Source organism: Tachyglossus aculeatus, chromosome 3, assembly GCF_015852505.1.
Source record: "Tachyglossus aculeatus isolate mTacAcu1 chromosome 3, mTacAcu1.pri, whole genome shotgun sequence".
Taxonomy (NCBI): Eukaryota; Metazoa; Chordata; class Mammalia; order Monotremata; family Tachyglossidae; genus Tachyglossus; species Tachyglossus aculeatus.
In genome coordinates this window covers 61,078,328-61,094,411 of record NC_052068.1, presented here as the reverse complement: position 1 = coordinate 61,094,411, position 16,084 = coordinate 61,078,328, and the positions used below count along the sequence as shown (strand labels likewise).

Below are 16,084 nucleotides of genomic sequence, written 5' to 3'. Positions count from 1 at the left end.
ATAACATGTACATGTCAGATGCAAACAAAACAATTTTGTTTTAGTGAACACCATGACATGATCTAGTCTTATGTTTCCTTTTTGAGAAACCTTTTCCACTGAATAATTACATTGAAGCTTTAGCCTATGGGCAACTTAGTCGAGGTCTAAACAAACAAAAAAGCTCAATTTTAATACCCACGTATTTCATTGAATTTTGAAGCCAAATGAATAGATGTCTCCATTATTAAATATATCTATCTGTATTTCCCTTCAATTTTTTGGTACTTGACATAATATATAGGTAACATAGGTGGTAAAATACACTAATCACTAACTAAACCGTGTTACAAACAAGACATTAGATATGAAATGTGTGCCAAGAAGACTACATTTAATTTAAACACACTGAAGAGAACTCTGATGACTGAAAATTGGACACACCTAGCCCAGCTGGGGCAATGCTACACAGTGACTGTGGCTGCCTAGATATTTGACTGGAAAAACAGAAGTCTGCAATTCAGAATTAGCAGTTTTGTCAGCTCTTCTTCACACCTTCACTTTAGCATTCTGGGATTTTTTTTCAATAGAAATCTAATGAAACGAACAAAAAAGTATTTAATGATCAAGCATGTCTTTTACCACGTGCCTTCACTCCAAGACACGTTACGCTTAAGGAGAGCCGAATCAACGTCCAAATAAATTACATTTACAACCACCTTTTATTGAACCGATGGGCAATAAGACATATTAACCAAATTCCTCTGTATGCAGTACATCCTTAGGAGTAACTAGTATAAAAAGTAGCAACGTCAGTGGTTTGAATATAAAAAATTTATTTTTAAGTCAAAGTATGCAACAAATAAAACCTACAGAAACAGATTTTCCCCATCACAATCTGTTGCTTAACCAAATAATATCTTGAAAACACATTCCTTCAGTCATTATAAAGTTCTTAAAATACAAAAGAAATGAAATCTGTAAGAAAGTCTAGTTGACCAGATGCTGTTTGCCAGGGCAGGTTGGCGGGAGGGCCTCTTCAGTACATCCCACGCCATCCACCTCCGCTCATACCCCCTTGCCCATAGTATCCTCCACTGCCACCTCCACCACGACCTAAGAGAATCCCATCAAAAACTTGATAAATACGCAAGGTCTTTAGAGGGAACGCTCACTTTTCCGACGCGATGGTGCCAAAAACCACTATACTTACCGTAACCACCCAGGCCATCAGGAGTACCGTATCCTCCGCTGTAACTGCTACTCATTCCCATCCGGCCGACAGAGCCGTAACCTCCCTGATTATCTGGGAAAAAAAGGCCATTAAGTCAAGTTAACTCCGAGATCGAGGCTCTTGATTTGCAGCATTGACGAATCCCAAGCTTCACCTACCCATTCCATCTCGGCCGTAGCCTCCCATTCCAGAACCTCCCATCCCCGAACCTCCTCCGGCAGTGGAGTTCAGGAACAGTTCGATATATCTGTGTTCTTCAAGAGAAAAAAGAACAGAAAGATGAAAAGACTTTGGTTTTGCTGAAATAAGATTTGCCAGCTTGGCCTAGTGGATAGAGTACGGGCCCGGGTGGCAGGAGGCCCTGGGTTCTAATCCCGGCTCTGTGACTTGTTTGGGTTGTGTCCAACCTGATTAGTTTGTAATCTACCTCAGTGCCTCCAACAGTGCTGGGGCACGTAGCGTAAGCACTTAAATACCACAATTATTATTATAAGCTTCTTTTGAACGATTTCATTCCTGCTGCTTTAATAACTCATTCTCTGGGGATCTTGATCAAACACTAGCTAGAAAAACTAGAGTAGCAAGGCCACTGGCAACACCTTTCTCCTTTGTAAAGTGATGGCAAGATACCCATTCTCTCTCCCCATTAGCCTGTGAGCATCCTTGGGGAACAGGAACCTATTGTCTGTTCTGTTTATACTGCACCTACCCCACTGCTCGGCACATAGTAAGTGCTTAACAGAACATCAACATCACTACCAACACGTACGCATGTTATTTTTATCTTTCGACATGGCAGCCACTGCATCTTCGTGTGTCACAAATTCCACGTCTGCTTCTCCTGTCGCTCTGCCATCTGCTCCAATATCAATATGAACTCTTATAGGGTTCAGTGGTGAGAAGAACTAGACAAAGAAAAAATGGGTTTCCACCCATAAGTTAGGAACCTATTTTCATTCAGCAAATTATCAAGTATTTTGTTACTCAACAAAACAGGATTTAAACTTTTTTTGGGGGGGCGGGCAGGGAATGTACCCGTGAACAAATTCTAATGCTTCAGTGATAAAACTCCTAAATACTTTTCAACTTCTGGATAAAGACTAACCAAAACCACAACAAACCTTTCAGGGATTCTCTATCACTTCAGGGTGGCATGACACCAACATTAAAAAGGCCCAATTTAATATCTAGACCACGGTCCCCATCTGGTAATGGCAGATATAATGTCTGAGAGCATCTTTAAGCTACACTGGGGATGTGACGTTCATCGAAAACAAACACCAGCAACTAAGACAAGTGGCGAAGAATGAAGAGCTCCCCATTTAGGTGGTCGCCCTTCCATTTTATGGTGTTGGGACTCTCGTTTCCGTACTCTCACTACCAATTCCTCAAGTTTTTTTCCTCTTCCCACTGTATCTGATTTAGTTCTACACAACTCTTCCAATGGATTTTTAGCTCCTTAAGAGCAGGACCAGATTCAAGCACCTTGAACAGAGTTTCGCCCTCCACAGATAAACCCATCAATCGCACAACACCGTATCAAGTGTCAAGGGAGGTATAACAGACAAGATCCTTGTTCTCAAGGATCTTCCTGATATTAAGTTAGAGAGGAAATGGGAGTATAAGCATAAGTACCTAAGTGCTGTGGGGCTGAAGATGGAGTCACTATCAGGTGCTTAAAGAATACAGCTCTAAGGGAACAGGCAATGCAGAATGGAGGGTGAATAAAGGAAACGAGGACTGAGCCAGGGAATAGATCCCACTAAAGTAGTGACGGGGTGAGAGGGGGGGAATGGGGGAAATTATCACCTGTCTCCTAATTGTGTTACCTCACTGTCACACCCCTCTGTTCTAAAAATAATGCCGCAGTTCCCACGGGCACGTATGATATCGCTAATCTGAACGTAAGGCGTGGCCGACCTTGATGAATGAAATTTTATTCTCAGAACAGAGGAATCAGTGGAGAGCCTGGATTTAATCACAAAAAAATGCTAAGCAGACCGAATTCCTTTCCCCTCAGCAATACTTACATTAGCAATATCATTTTCGGTCGCCCGAAATGGCAGCCCTCTCATATGGACAAAATGGCCCCCGTGAAACCCTGAACTTGCATCACCGGCTCCACCGTAGCCGTGGCCTCCCATACCTGTGGAAGGAAAAATATTCCCCAGTGGTCAGAGAATCAGTCAGGACTCTCACCAATAAAAACAGAGCCAAAACGAAAAAAGCCACCTAGCACACAACACCCACAGGATGCACTTCACTTAATTCCAAATCATACCCTAATAGACCCATCGGAAGATACCGTGCTTCTTAGGCAATAATAGTAGGTCCTGACTAATGCACATACTTGCAAAAATTGAAAGAGGACCAAGTTTGAGTATTTATTTTACCTCTCCCATCTCTCATTCTGTCATCAAATCCATCATTTCCATAGCCATAATTATTATAGCCTCCATAGTCATCAAAACCACCATAACCTGTACAATTTAAAAAGAAATTCATGAATAGACTTCCAAGCGATGATCAATTTTTTACCATAGAGTTCATAAAAAACTTACGTTGAAGCAAATGTCCTTGTAACCTCTTGGTAACTAGAAGTTGCAACTCCCACTTAGTGTTCATGAAATTGGAATTTCAACACTAGGTGGAAATTCAAATTCTCCAACAGGTCAAATTCAAAGACATGCAAATTAATCTCATCTTGGCCCCATGCAGTAGGCGTCAAATCAACCAATGTGTCTTCATGTCATCCTAGCTTCCTTTTTTTTTTTTTTTTTTTTTTTTAATCATCTCGGTGCCACCAGTTGCGTCAAATCCCTTAGCTGGCAATGGGAATCCATATTCTCATGAACCTAGTAGGTACTGTTTCAGTAAGTTAATGCCATTTCTGTTTTTCTTGACATAAAGTCAGGAATATTAAGAAAATGACAACAGAACCTTTGTTCATTAGGTACACATACCACCGTCATATCCATCACCTCCTCGTCGCATTCTGTCATACATACTTCCACGCCCAGCTCCATAATAACCCCCTCTTCCTCCTAATGGTCTATCATAGGGTCCCGGTCGCTGTCCCAGCATTCTCCGTGGTGGATCATAAAATCCTTTGATTTCGCTCCTGCTACTCTTGAAGATCTCAATATACCTAAGCAAAAAAGATGGTTTAAGGTGCAAGTTTTGGCATACACGCATCAGACAGCAAGACATTGGACCGAAAAAAAAAAAAAATAATAATATATATATATATATCAGTGACAGTGGTTTCTACGACTAGATTTATAATCCAATTGGCAATGCCTTTAGATACCATAACAGTTAAAAGTTTACCTACAGCCTCAATAAAATGCTTAAATGACAAGATTCACATTGATATACTAAATTATCCATTGGAAAACTTTAATCATCCAATTTTAAAATTTAAATTTTCATGTTTCCTTTATTCATGAAATCTTTTTTTAAAAAGAAAATTGGGTGACTACAATGGCATTTATCAAAGAACACCCTACATGAAAGGCGGAAACAATCTGATTTCAAGTTTATCAAACTGAGAGCATTAATTTCCCACCCAAATCTATATTTTCCAAGTTAAAAACTTAGAATTACAAATTCTTTAAACTAACCCCCAAAAAGTTATGGTCTCCCCCCCCATATAAGCATTAGTGACCCACAACCCCCAAAAAATAAAGATTTAACACCATCCCAAACTCTCCATCCCCACCTGTGCCCTATTCTTTCCTTGTGTTTCCCCAGAGCATTTTCTGCTATCTCCTTTGAAGCAAACTGCACGAAGGCCTCCCCTGTGCTTCTCCCCTGGTAGTCCATCGTCAATGTTATCCCATTTGGCACGATTTCCAACCCTTTAACCCAAGGACAAATAACCCCATCAAGGGGAACAGTGTTAAAGGCTGAAACATTCCCATCTGAATCAAATACTTAAAGCAAGTCTAAAGAAAACAAAAAAAAAAATTAAAAAGCTTAAATCCCCATCACCCATTACAAACGAAAGAACTTTCAAATATGGGTTTAAATTATGTTTGCTACCAGTGTGTATTTTAAGTTACACACAGACAAGCCCACCTACATCACATTATGTAAAAAACATAATTGCTACTCAAATTATTTAACTATGCTCCATATTCTTAATCAGTTTACTTGGCAGGCACATGCACACGTGTACACACACACGCACATACATACACACACACGTGCGCACCCACCCACATTTACCCCTATTCCCTTCACTGTTACTGTTCATTAGCTCTTAATATTTCTATTCACTACTTAAAATACTGAATGGAGCAAGCACATTTCAGTTTGAAACACAACCTAAAATACTATTTTAAAACAAAAATGTCTAAACAAAGGGGCATTATGAAATTACACAAAATTGATAATGCAAATACAAAAAACTGAAGGGGGAACTAAACTTTAATACTAGAGGTACCTGTAAAGAACTGAACAATTTCCTCTTTGCTGCAACCAAATGGCAGTCCACGAAGACGTACTGTTCCATCACTAGCTGTATCATTTGGACCATTATGTTTCATAACCCAATCCATCTCAGTACCGTTTGATTTAAATGCTATAGAAAGGAAACAATCGTGTAAAGAAGAGTAAAGATATACCTTCTATAGGCTTTGAAGACATTATGCTTCTACTAGTATAGATCTATATGTAAAAAAAACCACAAAACAAAAAACAAAACAAAAAAGACATAAAACCAAGACAGCCTGTACCATTTCTGCCAAGACAAATTCCACCAATATTGAAACTTTACTACATCAAGCTTCTAACATAAATAAATCCTAGCCACTCCTCCCTCCCTCTCCTGCTTCCTATAAACTTGGATCCTTACCACACAAAATAAAATCCGTTATTCACTTAAGGACTGCATTACCAAAACCTGAAAATCTGCAGGGATAAAACAATGCTCCAAAATAGATACCCGTCACTGTAGATAGAAGTAAGGAAAAATGAATTAGTCCACAACACAAAACAATGTGTGGTACTGAGCAAATTCCTGGAGAGTACATGAAGACGGACTCTTTCCATTACTCACCAAAATCTGGATGTGCACTGTATTTCTGGATTCCAGTAACCCATCTGCTGCTGGCAGGAAAAATCCTGGCCATCCTAGGGCTATTCTAACACATCCTAGCTTCAATAGCTAATATTTCTGAGGACAGAGTGAGCTGAATCAAGTAACTATGATGAAAACTAGACACAAAAATGCCACTCAAAATAGTTTTCTGCAAACACAGAGGGGAAAAAAGAGACTATGTAGTATAGTCTGTTTAGAAGCTTTCGGAGACAATACACAGAAGAAACCAAAGGCATTTCTCCCTCACCACTTTGACTTCAGCAGTCTTGGTACAAGGGTTTTTCTATTTTTTAGTTTGATGGGAAGCACGGTTTCTTTTTAAACAGCGTTAGAGGCATAAATTCAACTACAAAACTTACCGTAATCTTGTTTAATTCTCTACAACAGCTGCAGGAGTCTCACCAACTTGCATTACAGGGACAAATGTGTTCCTCACTCAAGATACTCAAAATGGAAATATTGGTTTTAAGATCCTTCAAGCACCCAACTTTCAACACTGCTTCAAAATTTCTTTTTTATGGGCAATGTCTAAATGAGCAATAAAAATCACTAGCCGATGCATCCAGAATACTGCTACCTCTTTTCTACTTTTAATTCTCAAGACGGTGGGAACTTAGTGAACTGCTGCCAAAACAGTGGGTCTCAAACCTAATGATTAGGGAAGCAGTACCAGGTTTAAGCATGTCAAATGGAATTTACAAACATGAATGGGTTACAGTTTGAGGACAAGGGAAGAGGAAAAAAAAACCAAAACAAAAAACCACAACACTGAACTGTGTTGCCCAAAGCATTTAAATTAAGGAACAGGGCACCTGGAGCTGGGATGTTCCATTTTGAATATACTGTTACTGGCTTAATGAAATGAAACCTTGCAAGACCAGTGTACCTACAATTCCCCATGATCAGGGCTCCCCCTTCCTCCCCAGCAAGTGACCATTGCAAAAGCAATGCAATGCTGCCAACTTGTACTTCCCAAGCGCTTAGTACAGTGCTCTGCACATAGTAAGCGCTCAATAAATACGATTGAATGAATGAATGAATGAGTAAAAGCCTTGCTTAGTCACTGGAGCAAGTGAGACGGAGAGGCTAAACAATTTATGCCTTGACTCCAACAAAACACCGAATGGGATAAGCAAGACAGCAATTAACAGAGCCTCCCTCATCAACAGCTTTTGTATGAGTAGAAGCCCCTCCCCATAAAATGGGGATTTTGGAATGCTAACAACAAAATTCCCACCACTCAAGCATACTGTGACAAAGTCACTGGACTGGCTGAGGACTTCAAAGACTGCCCCTTCCCAAAATGGCTTGGGCTGCTTGCTTTGTCATTATTTTTGATTGTTTTAGTTGGCTATTCATTGCTGTTCCTAATTCACCACCTCTATCTCTTTTTCCCTACTCTGACTGGGATAATAGCTAATTAACTATCCTCTACAACACTAGGACTAAATACACTAATTTTAATTTCTCATCTTGGAAGTTTTGATATTACTGAACTGTTTTTCCACCCGTACATTAAGCTTCTTGAGAAGCCAAGTCTATGCCTTGTCCATCTATAACTTCAGGTTTCCTAGAATTAGAAACCTAGAGCCAAAATGGATCATGGAAATCTTACTAACCGCGGTAAGCATAAAAAAGGGGAGATGCTTACAAAATCTATGAGGCACAAAATGTTCCAACAAGACCAGGGCACTGGTAATCCAGTTAGTTTGCTGAAAAAATTTCAGTATAGTTTAGCTGGGACCAGGACAAGTTAAGGAATAAGTTTGTTCATTCATTCCCGGTATTCTAGAGAAGCAGCGTGGCTCAATGGAAAAGAGCCCGGGCTTTCGAGTCAGAGGTCATGGGTTCAAATCCCAGCTCCACCACTTGTCAGCTGTGTGACTTTGGGCAAGTCACTTAACTTCTCTGGGCCTCAGCTACCTCATCTGTAGAACGGGAATTAAAACTGTGAGCCCTTAGTGGGACAGGGACTGCGTCCAATCATATTTCCTATCTACCCCAGATCTTTGTGCACGTACTAAGCACTTAAAAACCATTAAAAGAGGGGGAAAAAAAGAAACGGGGGTGTTTTTGGCTCATCCAAACCCTAAATGTTCAAGTTTTGCTGATGTGACAAGAGCAGTGCACTAAAAGGGAACTATTTATATTAAATATCCTAGGCAGAGCTCTGAGTAAACCAGATGCAAGTAGTAATGTGGCCTCAAGCCTTCAGGGGATAATTTAAAATGTTAGATAAGACCAAATCCCAAACAAGTAGAAACAAGGAAAGAAGGGTCTTAACCACCACAGGCTGCCAGAAACTGACTGAATTCAGCTCTGGCCTCTGAATCTAATCACGGGACAGGTACTGTGTTCTGATTATCCTGAATCCCGGTGCTCCAGTAAACTAATAAATCCCATCAAGTGATCTAGGCCCAGGTTCTTATAAAAAACCTGCAGTGGGCATCACTTGTTTGAAATCTGAATTACTAATCCTGAGGCTCTTATCCTAGACCTTTCTGTACCCCCTCATCTTTTACCCAAATGGAGGCTAGACAAAAAAAAAAAAAAAAAGGACTGCCACAGGGAAGAATTTGGGATCCCTATCTCCAGGCCAATTTTCCAATCAATTACAAAGTATAGGGGAAAAAAGTCACTTTCCTGAATTAGTCAGATTGTCAGCCCTCCTTAATCAGCTTTTATTTATATTTTCCTCCTCCCTAAATCTCCCAAAGCATATGGTTTAGCATGTCCTCATTTCTCATTTTTTGAACAGCAAATCCCCTCCCCAGCCCCACTGCATTTATGTTCATATCTGTAATTTATTTATATTAGGGTCTGTCTCCCTCTCTAGTTTATATGCTCTTTGTGGGCAGTGAATGTGTCTGCCTCTCCCAAGTGTACACTAAGTGCTCAATAAGTATGACTACCTCTTTAGCCTTTAATATTCACTGTATGTGGAATCCATAGGCCACTAAACTTTTGGAAATTAGTCTCATGGTGTTGTTTTACTGACATGTAAAGTGGAAAGGTATTTTTCTACATTTGGAAGCATGCAACTTCTTCTGACTAGCAACTTACAGCTGCTAGCAATTGTCTGTGAGCCTTAATGAGAATAAATTCTTGATATAAAGGCATTAAGTACCAGCCCTGAGCATTGTGTCTGAGTTAAAAAGGGAAGGACCGCAAGGAAGTTTTTGCAGCCTTGATGGAACAGATTAAGCAGCTAGGCAGGGGTCCAAGTTATATTTAAGTATCCTGCCTTCTCCTGGTCACTCAACAGCATTTGATTTGATGCTTACTGCAAATACGATTGATTGAATGAATGAATGAATGCATGCAACAAGAGCTCAACGGTAAAGTAGGTGTGATCCCTGCCCTACTGGAGTTTACAATCTGGGTGGGTGGGGGCACGACACAGAGACACAGACATTAAAATGAGCTAGAGTAAGGAAAGCAATACAATACAGAATTAGCATAAAATCACCCAGAAGCAATATTCAGAAAGATCTGCTAATATTTCCCAGTAGCCACTCTATATATTCGGTTCACTTTTCTGGGCTAAGAACCACTACTCCCTGACCTGTTAACTGTCAGCCTGGGATAAGTGGCATATCTTTCAAGAAATACCTAGCATTCTGCATCCATTTCAAACTGGAGAAATAAACTGAACCTCGGGTGGGGTTTTTTATTTACGGATCTTAAAATTTCACTTTGACGATTACATATTAATGGGATTGTCTACCTCGACTGCTGTCTTCCCGAAGCAGAAGAGGTGCAATACCACTTCAGTCTTCACAAGTCAATTGAATGGCATTGACGAAGCACCTCATGCTAAGACCCCATATTCTACACCCCTGAGGGGTACAAAAGGCACAGCACCCGGGGTCCCCATCCTCACACCCTACCCTTCGATCTGCCCTATTTGGGGGCAATTCCTCTCACCTGCCAACTGCTCTGTCTGCCTCCCCGATGGAGCCCAAAACCCTTTTTGAATAGGGAGGTCTCCCCCACCCGATGCCTCCTTCCGGAGTGAGCGTTGGAAAAGCTTGGAATAGCGCTCTGCACACAATGGGGGCTCCATGCGTGCTATCGACTGCTCCAGGAACAACAGACCAATGGAGACGAACAAAAAGAGAGAAAAAAAGGAAGAAAAAATAGGGGGGGAACAAGGATATGTCACAAATACATGGGGGCGGGGGGGGGGGGGGAAGCATATAGATAGATGGACCGTCCAGGTCAGGTGGAAAGGGAAGGGTCAAGCGGTTTTACACGAGTCAGGGTGACCCTGAAAGGGGTGTCAGGAGGTGGTCCCCCAGGGCTGTACAGGAGCTTAGTCCAGTGCTCTGCACACAGTAAGCACTCAAATACGATTGAATGAATGAACTACAGTAAAGCCGAGAGGCCTCCTTTGTCCCAGGCCTCCGCCCTTGCCTTGCCGCCTGGGGGTCGGGGAGAACAAAAGAAACGAGGAGAGGGAGGATGATGATAAGAAGCAAGAGGAGGAGAATAATAATTTTGGTATTTGTTAAGCGCTTACTTTGTGCCAAGCACTGTTCTAAGCACTGGGGGAGATGCACGTTAATCAGGTTGTCCCACGCGGGGCTCACAGTCTTCACCCCATTTTCCAGATGAGGTCACTGAGGCACAGAATCCCGGCTCCACCACCTGTCAGCTGTGTGACTTTGGGCACATCACTTCACTGGGCCTCAGTTCCCTCATCTGTAAAATGGGGATTAAAACTGAGCCCCATGTGGGACAACCTGATCACCTTGTATCCCCCCTCCCAGCGCCTAACAAATGCCATCATTATTATTAAGTGACTTCCCCAAGGTCCCACAGCTGACAAGTGGCGAAGCCGGGATTAGAACCCACGACCTCTGACTCCCAAGCCCGGGCTCTTGCCACTGAGCCACGCTGCTTCTCTCGGAAGGGCCGTGCCTATATGTTGCTGACTTGTATTCCCCCAAGCAGTTAGTCCAGTGCTCTGCACACAGTGAGTGCTCATTCAATACGACTTAAGTAAGAACAATAAAGGTGGTATTTGTTAAGCACTTACTGTGTGGCAAGCACTGTTCTAAGCGCTGGGGGGGATACAAGGTGATAATACTAATGATGGCATTTGCTAAGCACTTACTATGTGCAAAGCACCCTTCTAAGGGCTGGGGGGGATACAAGGTCATCAGGTTGTCCCACGTGGGGCTCACAGTCTTGACCCCCATTTTATAGATGAGAAAACTGAGGCCCAGAGAAGCCCAGAGTCACCCACCTGACAAGTGGCGGACCCAGGATTAGAACCCACTACCTCTGACTCCCCAGCTGGGGCTCCTTCCGTTGAGCCACGCATGAAGTCGGCTGTGTGACTGTGGGCAAGTCACTTCACGTCTCGGGGCCTCAGAGTTCCCTCATCCGTAAAATGGGGATTAAATGTCTGAGGCCCCCCCCCCCCCCCCACGGGGCAACCTGATGACCCTGTATCTCCCCCAGCGCTTAGAACAGTGTTCAGCACATAGTAGGCACTTAAATACCAACATTACTGTGAACCCGTTGTTGGGTCGGGATCGTCTCTGTTACCGACTTGTACTTCCCAAGCGCGTATTGCAGTGCTCTGCACACAGGTAACGATCAATTTCGAGCCTGTTGTTGGGTAGGGATTGTCTCCATCTGTTGCCGACTTGTACTTCCCAAGCGCTTAGGGCAGTGCTGTGCACACAAGAAGTGCTCAATTTCTAGCCCGTGAGCCCGTTGTTGGGTCGGGATTGTCTCTACCTGTTGCCGACTTGTAGTTCCCAATCGCTTAGGTTCATTCATTCATTCGTATTTATTGAGCGCTTACTGTGTGCAGAGCACTGTACTAAGCGCTTGGGAAGTACAAGTTGGCAACATATAGAGACGGTCCCTACCCAACCACGGGCTCACAGTCTAGAAGGGGGAGACGGACAAGACAAAACATATTAACAAAATAAAATAGAATATGTACAAAATAGAGTAATAAATATGTACAAACATATATACAGGTGGTGAGGGGAAGGAGGTAAGGCGGGGGGGGGGGGGGGGGCTCAGTGTGGGAAGGCCTCCTGGAGGAGGTGAACTCTCAGTAGGGCTTTGAAGGGTTAGCGGTGTGCACAGGGGAGGGGCTCAATTTCTGGCCTGTGAGCCCGTTGTTGGGTCGGGATTGTCTCTACCTGTTGCCGACTTGTAGTTCCCAATCGCTTAGGCTCATTCATTCATTCATTCAATCGTATTTATCGAGCGCTTACTGTGTGCAGAGCACTGTACTAAGCGCTTGGGAAGTCCAAGTTGGCAACACTTAGAGACGGCCCCTACCCAACAACGGGCTCACAGTCTAGAAGGGGGAGACAGCGCTTGGTACAGTGCTCTGCACACAGTAAGCGCTCAATAAATACGATTGATTGAAGCCAACAAGGCAAAACATATTAACAAAACAAAATCAACAGAATATGTACAAATAAACTATGTGGTGCCGACTTTTAGACTGTGAGCCCGCTGTTGGGTAGGGACTGTCTCTATACGTTGCCAACTTGTACTTCCCAAGCGCTTAGTCCAGTGCTCTGCACACAGTAAGCGCTCAATAAATACGATTGATGATGACGACTTGGAGTCCCCAAGCGGTTTGGGCAGTGCTGTGCACACCGGGGGCGCTCAGTCTTTACGATGGGCTGGATGAAGGAGGAGGGCCACGCCGAGGACGTTCGGGCGCCATTTCCGCCCGCCGGGCCCTGCTTGGCCTTCTTCGTCGTCGTCCTCCTCCTCATCGTCGTCGTCCTCGTCATCGTCCTGGGGCGGGGGCGGTGTCCGGGGGTGATGGCGATGATGGGGGGGCCGCCCGACGACGGCAGGGACCCCCCAAGACGGCGGCCTCGGGGAGCGGCGCCGGCGGGCTCAAAATGGCCGCCGCGCTGAGGGGACGCCATTCATTCATTCAGCCACTCATTCATTCATTCATTCAGTCGGAGGGATTGGGCGCTCACCGCGTGCACAGCAGCACTGGACTGAGCGCCTTCTTAAAAACTACAAGCCGTCCCCACACAGAGCCGGTTCCGACCCACAGGGTAGAAGAGGGAGGCATTCACTCATTCATTCCACCATTCATTCGTTCAACTGTATTGACTGAGCGCTTCCTGCGTGCAGAGGACTGTACTAAGCGCCTTGGAAAGCACAAGTCGGCACCAGATAGAGACGGTTCCGACCCAACAACGGGCCCACAGGCTAGAAGGGGGGGAACGTTCATTCAATCGTATTGACTGAGCGCTTACCGCGTTCGGAGCACTGTACTAAGCGCCTTGGGAGAGTACAATTCGGCACCAGTTAGAGACGGTCCCGACCCAATAACGGGCTCACAATCGAGGTGGGGGGAGACATTCATTCATCCTGTATGTCTGTACATATTTATTACTCCACTTATTTTACTGGTACATATCTATTCGATTTATTTTATTCTGTTAGTATGTTTGGTTTTGTTCTGTCTCCCCCTTTTAGACTGTGAGCCCACTGTTGGGTAGGGACTGTATATGTTGCCAACTTGTACTTCCCAAGCGCTTAGTACAGTGCTCTGCACACAGTAAGCGCTCAATACGATTGATTGATTCAATCGTATTTGAGCGCTGTGTAGAGTATTGTCCCTTAACAGGCTCACAGGCTAGAAGGGGGGGGACATTCATTCACCCATTCAATCGTATTTATTAAGCGCTTACCACGTGCAGGGCACTTACTAAGCGCCTTGGAAGGTACCAATTGGCACCAGATAGAGCCGGTCCCGACCCAACAACAGGCTCCCAAGCTAGAAGGGGGGGGGGGGGGGGGGGGGCATTCATTCAGTCATAGTTAATGGGCGCTTGTGTGCAGAGCACTGTACTAAGCGCTTGGGAAGGGCAAGTCGACGACAGAGCCGGTCGCGACTCAACAACGGGCTCCCAAGGCTAGAAGGGGGAAGGCATTCATTCATCCGTTCAATCGTATTTATTGAGCGCTTACCACGTGCAGGGCACTTACTAAGCGCCTTGGAAAGTACAAATTGGCACCAGATGGAGCCGGTCCCGACCCAACAACGGGCTCATGGGCTAGAAGGGGAAGACAGTCATACATTCATTCTGTCGTAGTTATTGGGCGCTTCTTGTGTGCAGAGCACTGTACTAAACGCTTGGGAAAGGCCAAGTCGACGACAGAGCCGGTCCCGACTCAACAACGGGCTCCCAGGCTGGGGGTGGGAGGACGGGGACGGGCGCCATTCATTCATCCGTATTGAGCGCTTCCTGTGTGTGGAGCACTGTACTAAGCGCTTGGGAAGGACAAGTCGACGACAGAGAGAGCCGGTCCCGACCCAACAACGGGCTCCCAGGCTGGGGGGTGGGGGGGTGAGAAGACATTCATTCAGCCATTCAATCGTATTTATTGAGCGCTTACCACGTGCAGGCCACTGTACTAAGCGCCTTAGAAAGTACAAATTGGCACCAGATAGGGCCGGTCCCGACCCAACAACGGGCTCCCAGGCTAGAAGGGGGAGACCGACAACATTCATTCATTCATCCACCCATATTGGGCGCTTCCTGTGTGCAGAACACTGTACTAAACGCTTGGGAAGGACAAGTCGACGACAGATAGGGCCGGTCCCGACCTAACAACGGGCTCCCAGGCTAGAAGGGTGGGGACGGGCGTCATTCACTCATTCATCCATCCACCCATATTAGTAATAATGACAGCATTTATTAAGCGTTTAATATGTGCAAAGCACTGTTCTAAGCGCTGGGGAGGTTGTCCCACAGGGGGGCTGACAGTCTTAATGAACTATGCGCGCTTCCTGTGTACAGGGCACTGTACTAAACGCTTAGGAAGGCCAAGTCGACGACAGATAGAGCCGGTCCCGACCCAACAACGGGCTCCCAGACTAGAAGGGCGCCATTCACTCATTCACCCATCCATCCATATTGAGCGCTTCCTGTGTGCGGAGCACTGCACTAAACGCTTGGGAAGGACAAGTCGACGACAGATAGGGCCGGTCCCGACTGAACAACGAACGGGCTCCCAGGCTAGAAAGAAAGGGGGGGGGGGGGGGCCGACCAACAGAACAAAACATGGAGACGGTCGTCCAGACAGATAAAATTAAAACTCTACGCACGTCATTAACAAAATGAACAGAGGAGTAAATAGATACAAGCAAAACAAGACGAGTAATAAATCTGTGTAAATATAGGTAAGTGATGTGGGGATACCACAGAGCAGGCCGCAGCCTGAGTGGCCCCGCCATCCCCTCTGAGGGAGGGAGGCGGGGCGAGGCGGTCGGCCATCCCTCCTCCATCTTGGGCCTTGTTTCCCCCGTCCCCCCGGGCTGAGGGGGCCCTCCCGCCGCTTATACCTCAGCTACCCAGCCGGGCGGGACGGAGAGGGCGGCTCCTCCGGGCTGCGCCCACCACAACGGCTCCTCCAACCGTCTCCGGGCGGCGGCGGCGGCTGAGGAAACTGCGCACCGGAGCCCAAGCCGATGGCGACCGACGACGACGACGACAAGGAGAAGAAGGAGGAGGAAGGGGCGGGCCGCGGGAGGGCGGGCCGGCCAGGTCTCGCGAGAGCCAGAGTGGCGGGAAGCGCGCGCGCGTGCGTGCCTGCCTCTGGGGTTACCAGGGAGACGCCCGTGGTGGGGGCCTCTGTGAGGAAACTGAGAGAGGAGGCGGCCTCAACAGCCCCCATTGTGGGCTCAGTCATTCAGTCATTCAATCGTATTTATTATTATTATTACTACTACTAATAATAATAATAGCATTTATTAA

At 45.2% G+C, this 16,084-nt stretch overlaps 1 protein-coding gene across 4 annotated transcripts; it reads right to left on the bottom strand.

Annotated features, from left to right (window-relative positions):
• Positions 1 to 795: 795 nt before the first annotated feature.
• HNRNPH3 (heterogeneous nuclear ribonucleoprotein H3) lies at positions 796 to 15,813 on the bottom strand. 4 transcript variants are annotated; one of them, XM_038743506.1, is made up of 10 exons: positions 15,673 to 15,813; positions 5,661 to 5,798; positions 4,935 to 5,073; positions 4,177 to 4,361; positions 3,607 to 3,693; positions 3,244 to 3,359; positions 1,983 to 2,118; positions 1,372 to 1,467; positions 1,193 to 1,285; positions 796 to 1,095 (listed from the first exon to the last, which is right to left on the bottom strand). In XM_038743506.1, exons 2-10 carry the CDS (start codon positions 5,773 to 5,775, stop codon positions 1,019 to 1,021), a joined length of 1,044 nt encoding a protein of 347 aa, XP_038599434.1. In that variant the 5' UTR covers positions 5,776 to 5,798; positions 15,673 to 15,813; the 3' UTR covers positions 796 to 1,018. The 4 variants fall into 4 exon arrangements, with proteins under 4 accessions (XP_038599434.1, XP_038599435.1, XP_038599436.1 ...); XM_038743507.1 differs by having other exon boundaries at positions 4,222 to 4,361; positions 15,673 to 15,812; XM_038743508.1 differs by lacking the exon at positions 3,607 to 3,693 and having other exon boundaries at positions 4,222 to 4,361.
• Positions 15,814 to 16,084: the final 271 nt, after the last annotated feature.

Bases quoted from the DNA above. Each gene is read 5' to 3' on its own strand.
- HNRNPH3 (XM_038743506.1), bottom strand. From the start codon at position 5,775: ATGGATTGGGTTATGAAACATAATGGTCCAAATGATACAGCTAGTGAT. The intron at 3,694-4,176 runs GTATGTGTACCT...TAAATTGTACAG, and splicing joins AGGTGATGGATATGACGGTG to GTTATGGTGGTTTTGATGAC. The intron at 1,468-1,982 runs GTACGTGTTGGT...TTTCTCTTGAAG, and splicing joins GAAAGATAAAAATAACATGC to AACACAGATATATCGAACTG.